General features: G+C 34.4%; 1 protein-coding gene across 1 annotated transcript in view; it reads right to left on the bottom strand.

Annotated features, from left to right (window-relative positions):
* Positions 1–1,719: 1,719 nt before the first annotated feature.
* The window catches only part of LOC149771465 (uncharacterized), a 31,882-nt gene continuing 18,989 nt past the window's right edge, over positions 1,720–14,612 (bottom strand). The window contains exons 4-5 of the mRNA XM_089948408.1: positions 13,704–14,223; positions 1,720–5,823 (exon numbers count right to left, since the gene is read on the bottom strand). Of these exons, the coding sequence (XP_089804534.1) occupies positions 5,525–5,823; positions 13,704–14,223 (819 nt within the window). The 3' untranslated portion in view covers positions 1,720–5,524. The remainder of the gene's footprint in view (positions 5,824–13,703; positions 14,224–14,612) is intronic.

Raw genomic sequence — 14,612 nt, 5'->3', positions numbered from 1 at the left:
GTCTATGAAAATAACATAAGTGTATAAAAAATAAAACCAAGTAAGTAGAATAGTCTTACAAATTTATCGTTTGCTGCAAATTGGCACATGTTGGTTCTTGCATTACAAATTAAATTTCCAAAGATGAACTCAAAAACTTACACTTTATGAGAGGAATATATAATCTTCATTTACCACTAGTAAGTAAAGTTCGTATATTGTAAATTAATGTAATTAAATTATTTTGAAGAAATGTGGCAACAAGTTAACATTTTCTGTTCTAGTTTTATACACTTATACTTTAACATCCTGGCACACATATTTCACAGAACCTTGTGCTACAAAATACAACAGCAACCTATACCTTTCTGTATCGTTTAACATTGCTTCATTGCCTGATAATGCAAACATATCCACTTTGCTATTTAAGTTAAATACTGTACACACTCACTCATAATGTTGCTCAGAAGCCATGTTCATGCAAACAACAAGGACCCCGATCTGTATAACGCACTGGCAAATCAGGTTCATGGTTTTGCAGATTATAATGAAACAAAATATATAGACCAATATATGCAGGCACACTGTGTAATGGCAGAGCTGGGTCTTTGCAGCTGGACTCTTTTTATAAGTGAGTATATATGGTATTTTGACCTTCACTAATATTCATCCTTACAGAGCATAAAGCATATATAAACTTCTGACAGCTTAGTCTGTGACTCAGATCAATCTCTCCCCAAGTTCAATGGCTTTTTTTAATACTCAATTTACTTTTATCAGTGTATCCCATTCTGTACAATTTTTGAACTGTTGTTGCATAAATAAACATAGTATAATCATTGACATAAATATTCCTCTTTAAACCTATGCAAAGTAGTTAAATTAATATTAATTTACCAATATCCGGAAACCATTTCAACTTATACTTACAATGGAAAAAGTTCTGTCATGGATGAAATAAATTAGAATGGAATGGTAATTCTAATGTAAAACCTTTACTACACAGTTTATAAGATTGTAAAATATGCTGATGATAGTAATGGTAAATAAAACAAACTGCATTTAATTATGGGAGAAAATAGGGCTTTCTTAAACAGCACAGCTCTATCAATTCTTATGTATAGTGAAAGTGTTGTCTACAATACTATTTCAATCCCACATGACTATATTTTATGCTTACTAATGTTTATTTTTGATTATCTCAGTTTGCTTTCATGATATTAGCTGTATTATCTATTTTAAAAGACCATAAAAAAAACACTTGGAACTTAGAAAAGACAAATTTCAGAATGATGCTTAATGCTTACTATTTAAAAATGTTGGATATAGGTGGTCAAGTTTGTATGGCCATGCCAACATAAATTGACTTTAATATGCTACTTTGCACAGATATCAACTTTTCAGTTTAGCAAAGCAGTTTTAGTCTGTTTTGGACTATTCCATCTCAATCTACTTAGAAGGGAGCACACTTCTTTTTTTACAGCTAACACCAACATAAATTAATTACAATGATGTGTTGATGTGTGTGTGTGTGTGTGTACATATATATATATATATATATATATATATATATATATATATATATATATATATATATATATATATATATATATATAATGTATGTATCTGTGTGTGTATATCTATATCTATATACACACACACACACACACACACACACACACACACACATATATATATATATATATATATATATATATATATACATACATACATATATATATATATATCACCATGTCAGTTAATTCTGCGCAATGATACAACATTCCTGTAAACACTAAATAATGTGTTGTTTTGGGCTAAATATCCACTTTGTATCAAGAAAGAATGATTGTCCTTTAATTAAGGAAGTGATATTCACAAAGTGTATAAAGACATTCTACATTTCTACTTTAAATGCATATGAAAATGTGATTTCTAAATGTCAACATGAAGACCCACTCCATGACCTTGAACTTGCAACCGAGAAAACCCTATTTAATATTTATCTCTTAGAATCATACAAATAAATACATTATTTAAAAGATCGAAATGTCTACCTTAAAAACAATACTGCATTTTAATCTAAGTTTCCAATTTTGCATGAAGTTGTCCCACACATACTAAATTGTCTACTACCCAAAATGTCAACTTGCTGCTAGAACAGGATTGTGAAGAAATTTCATGGTGTATAGTCTGTTTCTAAATTCTTTAGTAAATTTTTTTCCCATAAACAAGACGTTGTAAACACGTTACATCCAATTTATTATTGTTTCTCTTCAACATAACAGTTTTATACAATGTTGAACTTTCCAAAATCGGTCTAGTTTGCTTAATATCTCTTGCCATTTATTGGCATTGCTACGCTGAATTTTCTAAACAGAAACAGTCCAAACTAATATATTTCATTTCTCTAGCCTGATGGATAAACATTACATCTTTTCAAAGCTGTGCGCAGAATAGGTCAACATATCACATCTCATGAAAACAAGGGGGTGATATCTCGTGTGTCCACAATTAATATTATTTTGAACAGAATATTCTGGTGACAACTGCCTCTTTTCAAATGGTAAGCACAGCAGTATTTTATTTTCATCAATCTGTCAAATTCGGTCTGCATTTTGCTTCAATATTGTTGACGGAAACCTTACATGTACAGAAATGCCAGAAAGCAGTGTGTGTGTGTGTGTGTGTGTGTGTCTATATATATATATATATATATATATATATATATATATATATATATATAGAATGAGGGTCAGATCCAACTCCTTATAGAAAGATCCAAATACTGATGGTTTGGAGGGTTGGCATGGTGCTAAAATCAACTAGACGAACATAACTGCAGGTATATTATTATTCACGGTCCTTACTACTATCGTAACACATGTTGCTCTAAACAGTCTTTATGTTTTCTCAATTTTATTTACTTTATGTCACAAAAAAATTTGTACTAACATTTAAAATATTATTTGAGCCTTAGTAATTGAATGTGGTGACATAACTATTACTAGTTTTAATAATATACCTCAATTTACACTGCTACTTTAAACTAAAATTGACCTGAGAGGCCACTGGATCCAAATTTTTGCATTAGCCACAGTATCATACCAGATATTTTTTAACACCTGGTAACCAGGTAAATGTAAATAACTCTTGGTAGCTAATTTTGGTATCCATGAGGAAGCAAAGCATACTGTTCATGTCAGGAGTTGCAAAGAAACATGGAATCAGACTTTATGGTTTCTTAGGACTTTACAAGAGGATACATAAGCTTTAACATAGGTCAAAATCTTTAACAAAATTCAACTGTACCTGTATAATTTCCTAACAGTACAACTCTGTAGATATAACTATATATTCAATACACAAGAATCCAACATAACAGTATGATGATGTGAGACAAGTTGCAAGTACAAATAATCTTTGGTTCAAACTGTGACACATAAACAAAATATGATATAAAACAAAAGTAAAATCATACCTTTCAAACAATTTATAAAATTAATGTTTTTAAAAAATAAAACTCCAGAAAATCCATTCAAGCACTCCTAGATGATGTGGGTAATGAACATTCAACACTTTCAATACTAAGAACTTATATATCACAAACAAGAACTAAATAAACACCTGCTGGATTTTATACAACTGAAATCTATGAAAATTGTAGCCTTTTACAATCTCAAAAATGTAAGGAAATTATTAGAGAATTCTGGACAGATATTAGAGCAAGCAACTTGAATCAAAGTCTTCAAGAATTCTAAATCATGAAACAGATTAGGAAAAATACAACTGCTAACAAAAAGGAGATTCCTTGTGACATTTTAAAACACTAGGTCAAACAAAAAATTTGTTCATTGCAAATTTGAGTGAAGTTAATACAAGTGAAAGTATGTAAATTACAAAAGCATTCAAAATGGCAGCTGATAGTTATATTTGTGAAAACTGCATATCAAAGTGTACTAAAGAGCTACTGCAAATTCTGGTAGCCCACTTTTGTAAAATCAATGTGCTCTAAAAATGATGTGACCAATTCACTATTATTCTATTAATATGACATCACTTTTATATGCTGCATCATAGCTCTATAAACTCAGGGTAGGATTGGAGGTTAAATGATGTATTCTGTCACTTATTAAAAAATGATACGAAAAAATGCTTACACAATTTAAAAACTTTCAATAACAATTCTGTAAATCAAAATTATCAAATCAGTGAAAATTATACAAAACCTTGGGAAACCTTTAACGAATTATGACCTGCTGTAAATCACCACACAAAGAAAAAATTGTGGTTTTTTTTGTGTCATAAATGAAGAAATTAATTCACCAACATATGATCGTCTTTGTGTATCAGATTAGATGAGCCAATGATCTTCGATCCATGCATTTTGAAGAATTTTAAAATACTCATTCAGCTGTTATTTTAAATTAGTGACGGTACTTTTTCCCATATTTCAGTATGTGATGTCCCTTATATGGGGATGACTCTTATATGGAGAAAGATGTTCAGTTAAGAGTAACACAAAAAATGACACCAACTCAAAAATTTGTGAGTGACTTTGGATTTCTTGATCTATTAGCTAGGTAAAAAAACATTTTTTTAAAAAGTTAAATACTCCACCATTTTACATGTGATCATCCTTAAACTGGTGTGCAATGGTTTGCTATGTCCAAAAGCACTTGTATAGTGAAGCCTGTGTCAAAGGACAACTATCCATAGTCTAATATGTGTGTGTGTGTGTGTGTGATTTGGATTTTTAACATAGCTTTAACAATTTTTCAGTCATACTGCTACGATGTCTGCAGTGTGGCAGTTTAAAGTTATGTCTAGCACTTGGGCATCATGCCAGACATTTAGCATGATGTCCCACCCAGTCACATTATCCTCACACCAGGCCGACCAGTCATAACACTAACCTCTTAATACTGAGCATCAAGCGAGGCAGCTGTTAGTACCATTTTTGTAAGTCTTTGGTATGACTCGGCCGGCGATCGAACCCACGACCTACCGCATCTGAGGCGGATGCTTTAACCACTAGGCCACCGGAGCAGTTATAGTCTAATGTAAACAACCAAAACTTAATTTTGGCCTTGTATGTTCATTTCAACAATGTATAAAGGACATTTTGCCGTGCCATACTTAGATAGCATTAACATATTATGGAAGATCTGTATTGTGCTAACTTGACTGCTTTAAACATACTTTTGGATTTTCATTGAATGGGGTCATTAAATGTCTTTGTATCAGCAAAAGTGATTCAAAAGTTTGCTTAGTCATGAATAAATTCATAAATAAATAATTCTAGGAAGACTACACTACATGCATGAAGTATACCTATCTACAGACAGCTGAAGGCATTATATGGTGAATACAACATTTATTAAGAAAGAATCTCAATTTTTCCTTTCTATCTTAAAGCAAATGTACTGAAAATATCAACTGCCACACAAGGGGATCACAGAAATACTGTACTTCTATTCATACCATGCTAACTGCTTAGAAATGATTTGTATAATTTTGAATATACATTTGTTTATCTCTCCTCCTATGAAATACTGCACGTAGACCTAGATGCTGATGATTTTGTTGACTGCGACTCCATGTCCGAATCTGAAGAACCTAGGCAAGAGCAGACAGAATCTATGCGATCATTGTTGAAGAAAGCATTCTCACATTCCTGGATATACATTCGATATTTTGTGTCAAGTTCTGTTGCTGCAGCAATCTGCTCTAATCGGGCTGGTACTTCAATTGATAATGCACATTCCTTTGTGCATGCCCAATGTTGGAAGGGCACACAGGTGTTACCAAGGTATGGATTCTTAAAGGTGATAACTTTGAAGCCTGAAAAAGTGGAAATACTTCAAGTTAGTATTTTCCTGCAAAATAAAGCTGACATCTGAGTATTTATATTGCAAAAAACCAAAATGGATAGTCAAATTAACAATTGATGAAGGTAATTAATGTTCCCACTGAAGCATATATCTTGGCACAAAACTCAATATGAACACAGACCATGTTTTAAAATATTAGGACTTGACCAATATACTAAAGAAAACGAAAATGAATTAGCTAAATGTGGTCACTCTGAAGACAATGAGTAAACATACAAAAAATCATCCACTTGCACAAAGTCAGACTAGTAAAAAACATCAACATGAAAAATGAAATTCTAACAATATACTGATGGTATAGACCTGAATCTACTAAATTTTACATCAGTCCATCAAATGTTTCTACAGTAATGGAGTAAAAATGACAACTGTATACGGACTGGCAGATCTCCATTTCCTTTTTTATTCTTTAGAGGTTTTAAAACTGCTTCCACAGTTTTCTATATACTTGACTTTGAGTTGTGTAGAAAAGTGACCATCCAGCATGCCATATTAGAGTATCAAGATCATAATTTTTTACCCCTAAATCCACAAACACAATCATGTCTATAGAGAAATGATTTCCAATAAATCTTATCAAAAACTGAAAGAAATACCATGATATGTCTGTAACCTGTCACCATTTGCATGGCTTCACAGTAATGAAAATTATCGCCCCTGGACAGTTTATCTAGTGTAATGTCATAGAGGTGATTAAAAGGTGAAGGCTCTCAGGGATAAACAGCTACCATTCCACTGATCATTTAACTGACTTTCCATTGATTATTTAACTGACTGACAGTAGCTTGGTCGATTCTGTTTGCTAGTCCTTTGAGCATTGCTGTGGGAAAGCCCACTAAAGTAATTTACGTTAAGTTGAACAGCCCAAATCATTTGAAATTTGATAAATCTGATGTCTGCTGAAGAAACAAGTTCTTGAATTAAATGAGAAGGTTTAAGCCATCTTTATTAAAGATTAGTGACTAGTTTGTGATCAGCGGCATCATTTCTTTGATGTCTGATTTTACCATGTACCTAACATGCAAAATATGATTTTTTTTGCAGTCAGAATGATAAAGTTAGGAGCAATGTGGAAGTGGTATTGTCAAGTCAAATGGACAATCTGTCATTCAGGCAAAATCCAGAGTAAAACTATATTTAATATCTCCTGATTGATGTTTTTGGTCTTTGTGAAGTGCAACAGCATGAGGGGTATTTTATATTTTGTACATACTGCTATATATTTTAATTTGTATTATTTGTTAGCTTTTCTTAATGATTATATGTTACATACACTTGTATTTTGTACTTGACCTTGTCCAAAATAAAATTTACTGCACATATGATCAGGGACATTTATTTTGTAAATAACATAATACATAGCTAAAATACATAGTATTCAAGACTACAGGTACATTGACACATTCAATATCGAACTTATTTGGAATACTACTTGAATTCAATTGGAACTTTATACAGTTGGACTTGGGATAGAACTTTTAGGACTATTCAGAACTTAATTCACAATACTGTTAGTTCTTTTTAAATTTTCACTCTGTATTCCAGGGAAATAAATCATTTGCTGAATTTTTACAAAACTTGCTGGTTCTTGCTCTTTTCTGTTACTCTGTTAAGATTACAGATTTATAACAATACTGCAAACACCATACTAACATTAGCCATTTGGAGTAAATGCCATCTGCCAAGTTACCACCACCATGCACCAGGACAATACACAACTACAGATCAATGCCACAAGCATGCTGTATGTTCAAACAAACACCGGCATACCAAGTGTTTTTCTACTACTCAACAGCAGTGCAGTCTGACATCTGCAGTTGAAAATTATTTTTCAGACAAGTGTAAGGACATTGTCCTGGATAGTGATATTCCAAAGAATTCAGAGAAAAATTCAATAAGGTCTTTTGAAGTTTGAACAACAGTGAAATCCAAACTAAGACAAAGATGAACAGTATTGACACTTGTACCACCTATGAACTCCGATGAAATTACTGCAAGCAGCATAGAGCAGTTACAAATTAATACTGCTTTCCACTGTCCAATGAATTGTAATGACAAGGATACTGTGGGTTTTTTTTAAATTTCATATCTGTATGATTGTGGTCGTGTGTGTGTGTATGTGTTATGCGATAATGCTGTCTACTATTTTTGCTTGGAAGTGGGTTAAATGTGACCACACAAAAAAACACATTTTATTTTAATTCAAATATGAATATCAAGTCATTTTGCATTGGTTCACATAAGTAAATCATTATGACAATTCTTAATTGTACAGCATCCCTTGATTGGGTCACTTTTTCATACCAAAAAACCCAAAACTGTCTTGAGACTTGGCAGATATGTAAGTCACGGACGGATGTACTGACAAAAATACATCATGACCCACTTATCGTTTGCGACAGTCATGCTGAAATTCCTGCCAGAATCCTATTCCAACCAGAACTTTGACATTTACTGTACTGACTTCATCCTATTCCAACCAGAATTTTGACATTTACTGTACTGACTTCATCCTATTCCAACCAGAACTTTGACATTTACTGTACTGACTTCATCCTATTCCAACCAGAACTTTGACATTTACTGTACTGACTTCATCCTATTCCAACCAGAACTTTGACATTTACTGTACTGACTTCATTGGTCACTCAATTTCCCTGGGTGATACAAGATTATATTTTTAGGGTTATTTTAACATTTGTTTCTTTTTTGATAATTTTTACCTGATCATAATTCTTTAAGAGAACACCTACCTGCAAATCCTGCCATCTTAAGCTTGTTTTAGCAATAAAAGTGCTCAAGTCAGGTGATCACTGAACAATGATATTTTCCATTTACTGGTAGTAATCACAGTTAGTCTGCTCTCAGATTATCTTACTCTCTGATTATCCATGGGAATCAAATGAGCTGGGGGAAATACATATGCATCTAGGCTGTTCCAATTCAGTGAATGGGTGGGGTCTGACCAGGTTTTCAGATCTGGGACTGGTGAGATGATGGTTGGAAGTTTGGTCTTCAACCTCAATGCAAAATCGTGAACAAGGGAATAACCACCAGAAGTGCAGATTCAAATGAGTGATTGGACCAAGGAGTGATTGGACCATTCTCTGCAAATGAGTTGAATTGTTCTGGAAAGGGAGACTACTAAGACATTAAGCCTGCCACAATGTAGTGGACTTTAATGTGGATTTGATGGTGATTACACCAATGAGAAAATCCCAAACAAGCTGTCAGGGATCAAGAAAATTTATCCTCCATTGCTTTCAGAGATAACTGACAAAAGCAGAATTGACACAAAGAATCAAAATGTAATTTCCAGAAAACATCTCATGTCCTGACCAAATGGTATTTGCTATGTCTTTCATCTCAAGGAGGCTAGTGGGTATGGAGCACTTTATGAAGGGACCAGACACCACTCACAGATGAGCACCCAGCCAGTAATGCTAGTGTCAGTGCAAACTGTGGTTTCTCACAATAGATCCTGAAGTGAGATGCCAACTGTAAGTCAACAGAGGTTCTCCCATTTGCTCAGATGGGACGTCATGTAATATAGAACTTTCGTCATTTGATCCAGTCATAGCTATTGAGATCAGACTGAGCATAAGGACAATAGGTTTACCATCCGAGCATTTGGAATACAACCTCAACATTCACTTATCTACATTATTTCTGCCAAAGGCTGGGATTTTGTAGTGAAAAACTGGTAAATATATTTGTTGAAATTCATTAGATGGGAGTCATTACTGTTAGAAGAAAGACATGCTGATGCTGGGGTCATGAATTTGCCTTTTGATACAGCACATGTCACTTACTTGATGAGACTGAGGCTGGTCTTTCTTGCTTTAAATGTCATTGGATAAAAGAATTCTTTTTGTAGGGGCCCCGAGTGGCAGAGTGGTCTAAAGTGCTCACCGTTCCGGATCACTGCCATCTCACCTCTGTCTGTGTGGGTTCAAGTCCAAGGCTCGGCTAGGATAGGTATGTGGGAAAGCCTGCCAGTAGCTTCTTGTGGGTCAGTGGTTCTTCCCTGGGTTTTCCAGGGTTCTTCCTCCGCCATGCATAGCCTATCTTGTGCAGAAAAATGGCGTTAAACCCTAGAACAACAGCAACAATTCTTTTTGTGGCCATTCATGGACCAAAAGGAAGTCAAAAGCCTAGTGGCAAAAGCAAGAAGCCTTGTTTAATGGATGTGTGAAAGGCTGAGACTTCCCTGGACGTAAATGTACAAAGCAGCGAAGCATGAATCTGTGATTGTACATGCTGAAGTCAAGGTGTGGGGAAACAATGAAGCCTCTTGTAATGGAAGAGATAACCAGACAGTAGAAAGAGATGATATATGAAGACAGGAGTTCATTAATATTGAAAAATAGTAATTTCTGGCATGGTTTTTGAAAAATGTCAAAAGTCTGTGAAGTGACATTGCCATAAATTGTACTGGATTGCAAAGGAGCTAGGAATAATGATGAAACAGTCAGGTACTTGTCCACATTGCCTTCCCAGATCCAGTACTGGATATCCTGGAAGATGTGATGACCAAATTTAGTTCTAACTGATGGTGCCGGGACTGAAGTGGCATGAGGCTGGCTAAATTCTTGGCCTTAGATCTGATACCATCTATCATAGCATAGCTCACCAATATTATGGTATATGCAGAGTGAAAGGCTGTCCAGGGCTGGTCCATATCAATCACCAAAGAATGTTATTTCTGGCCCAATAGTCTTTTCAGTAATGGCATTACTATAATAGTGGTGGCAAAGAAGGAAATAATGTTGATGTTGTCATGTGAGGGGGCCCATTATGGTGAAGAATTCACTGCCTTTTCTTGATGAATGACTTCTCAGTCACTAGTATACCTATACACCATTGTATGCCTTGTGTAACTTGATAAATGTAAAAATTATGTCTAGTACTGGGGTATCATGCCAAAGACATGTGGCAACATGTCCAACCAAGTAACATCATTCCGACACCAGGACGTACAGTCCTAACACTAACTCTGTAATGCTAAGCATCAAGTGAAGCAGCTGCATGTATCATTTTTATAAGTCTCTGGTATGACTAGACTGGGGTTCAAACCTGCTATCTCCATCATCTGATGCAGATGCTTTAACCACTTAGGCCAGTCAATTATATTCATATAAACTGCATTCTACTGAGGTATATCATCAAAAAGTTTCTTAACTGAGCTAAACCTTTCTGTCTCTCCATGTGGAAGTCAATATATGGAACACGGTGTTCTATTTGTCTATGGACAATGGCGAGGAAAGCATTCAAGGTAAGGTTTGCCTTTCAGGAGGTATGCATTGGACAGGTGTGCATGTCAAATACTACCTGATCAGTGTAATACTATGTGATTTGTTCTCAATGTGGGGCGCCAATCTCCAGTGACAGCTGCAATAGTAAATATTCATCCATGATTAGGATAATATAAAATTCAGTACAAAACAATACTGATGAAGTATATTGCCTTGAGATGATACAATTCCAAAGGTTCATTCTAACCAGAAAAAAGGCATCAAATAAAAGGTACTTATAAGGCCTCTTGAGACACTGTGCAGGCAAACCATGAGTGGAAGCAGTTACAGACAAATGATGTGATTTGGCAGAAATCCTCCATCAAAGAGGAGACAACTCTTTAGCTCAGATAACAGACAACTATTTTGCATCTTGATTACAAAAACATGTTTAACATATTTTCTTAACTAGGAAGGGCTGGATTTACAAAGTTGTGGATGTTCTCTTTATATATATTATGATCAGTTCTGGATTGTCACTGAACCCACAACCACTGGACTACAAGTCGGATGCTCAAAATATGCTATTAAACACACATATAATAAAAGCTATAAACTTGCTACCCACAATTTTTCTTGGATTAATTATTATTGATGAAGCATTGTCGAATCATTTTATGGCAAGATATTTTCAATCAGCAAACAAAAATGTTTTGTCAGGAAAGACAAATAAAAAGTAGGATTCTGTGTTTTAAAAACACACTCCACACACTTATCTGTTTTGACCCGCACAGCCAAAACTTAACCTACTGGCTTAATCCTTAAAGTTAAGACAGGACACAAGGACTGATATCAGCTGCACAAGTGTGGGATCAAAAATGTTTACAGATTAGGTATCTCAATACATCTATATACCCTGAGGAATGGCTCTGAGGGTCTCATAAAAACTCAATCTGACACAAGTTAAAACCTGTGTCAATTATCACATATACCAACATCTTCAGAAACAATTGACTAAATTTAAAAGTTATTTAAGCTTTAAGAAAAACATCCCAACCCCACTAATATATCAAAATTTTTAAATCACTGCACATCTGCATACCACCAATGCCAGCCACCCATCCCCAATGTTTGAGGTCTCTATTTTGAATAGTGTAGAAGTTTCACATTACTCATGCATACCTCTGCACAAGCAGGAAATTTCTTAAAATGGCAAGGGGACGAAATGAAATTCTCTTTAACTGAAAGCATTTTGTTTCATATACATTTTACTGCATTAACAGTCTGTCACCAATGGCAGATACTCTTAATCTTAGCAGATCTGTCAGTAAGTGAGTGCTTATGAAAAATATCCCCACTCAAAATGTAATAATCTGACAAAGCCCATTTTTACATGCAATATAAACTCTTTTAATGATAATAGCGCATACCCAGTTTCATAAAGATATCTCATTTACCTTGGATGACATTATCTGTCAGAAGTATGATGAAGAGAAGGATGGACACCAACAGTTTTTTTAAAATTAGTATAGCTCTTAAACTGCTGAGCAGGCAGGCAACTCATTCTTTTATAAGGCACATTATAAAGACATGATGCAAGAGTTTACCATGTTTTATCCTGATACCTCACATGGTTATGAAGATATGATGTGTAAATAAAATTTTCAAATATGGGGAGGTAACTCAAAAGTACTAATCTGACAAAGCCGTTGATAAAGTAATCAGTGTCTATGCATAATACAGTGTTCTATGTCTATGCATGATAGAGTATTCAGTGTCTATGCATGATACAGTATGTAATGTCTATGCATGATACAGTATTCATTATCTATGCATCATTCAAAAACATACAAAGTTTCATGAAATTATACCAAAAGATCTCAGGAAATATCTGGTAAACAAAAGTGTAACAGACATGCAAAATGACTCCAGTATATCTACTCAACCAACATTGTTTGCAGAGGTGGCTGTGTATATAAAAATACACAAACCTCAACTTGTGAGGGAGCTGAACAAAATAGTAACTGTAAAATTTTGACTAGCTGCCTAAATTTGTATAATAACAGACCCATGTGATGACTCATCTGACTGACCTTGCCTCATAGCTAAATACAAAATGTCTTCTGATGTCACTGATTACATACATATGTTATGAAAACAAGAGTTTCATGCTTTCTCCAATTCCTCTATATCCCTCCATATTTGATGGCACATCAGTTGTCCAATGCTAAAAGTCTTCTATGCCAGAAGTTTTGTGTCAAAGTTGGTCAGTTTCTTAAAGCTGTTTAAATTATTTTTTTTTCTACTTTTACTTCTGGATCTGTATTTTATTTATGAGCCTAAAAGCCCTCTATGCTTTTTGGAAAATTAATTCTTTTATAATTGTAATACTTTAGGAACATTTCAATTATGAGGGATAATGTTTTTTTTTTCCAGTGTCACATCTACATTATGTAATTAAGTTCAAAATCTCACATATAAGCTTGGGCTTTGTGCTTTTTTTTAAACCATTGGCACAACATTTTTCTTCTGTAAAGTGACATATATTGCTACTGACCCCTGAATAAGCAGAAAAAGCAATTTAAAAAAATATTACCTGGATCACCCATGTATACAGCCTTTTCACAGCAGTGACAGATACTAAATTTGTCATAGATGCTGCAAATGAAGTCCTTAAGAACAGATGCCACACCTGGATCTGAGAAAAAATCTTTTTTGGACCCTATAACACACTGAGCTGCCAGAAATTGTAACGTATGTTGCTGTCTCTTTTGAGAATCTTTGTTTCCCATTATGGGAATGATTCTGTAATGAACGTCTGTATGGTACCACATAAAAGTGGATTTAAAATAATTATGGTTACCATGGCGATGCACTGTTTCTAGCGATGGAATTTGCAGAAGGAAACCTGGAAGTGCATCTAAAAGATTGTTATCCAGTAAAAGTGTTTCCAAAGATCGACAAAATATCAAACTGTAAGGCAGCGATTGCACATGAAGTTTATTGTTTGTAAGTGCCAAGTACCGCAGTTTTTGGAGACGGCCTATATCAGCTGGAAGCTCATACAGGCAGTTGTACTTCAGGGACAAATATGATAAATTTGGACACTTGAAAATCTGAAAAGAAACATGTAAATAATGTTAGCTACATGTATGACATTCATTTTTCATCAAAAAGTGTGATCTTTACGAGTTCTCTACAGCAAGTTTTGAAGAAATGGTGATACATGCATACAAACGTAAAATGCATATACATGTAATTTAAAAACAAGTGCATAGATGATCCCTAACAAATAAAAATATTCCCACCTCCATCTCAGTATCATGCACCAGTCTTCAGCTCATTCCCCAATACAGTAAAACCTGTTATGAGAGACCACCCCTTCTGCCAACAAAAAGTGGTCTCCCAAGACAGGTGGTCTCTCATAGCAGATTTGTACAAAAAGACCAGTTTCCATGGTCCAGTTTCAGAACAATTTCAAGAAATATAACCACAATCACTGTAC

Source organism: Sinohyriopsis cumingii, unplaced genomic scaffold, assembly GCF_028554795.1.
Source record: "Sinohyriopsis cumingii isolate HCF-2022 unplaced genomic scaffold, ASM2855479v2 utg001831l, whole genome shotgun sequence".
Classification (NCBI taxonomy): domain Eukaryota; kingdom Metazoa; phylum Mollusca; class Bivalvia; order Unionida; family Unionidae; genus Sinohyriopsis; species Sinohyriopsis cumingii.
This window is presented reverse-complemented; position numbering and strand designations above follow the sequence as displayed.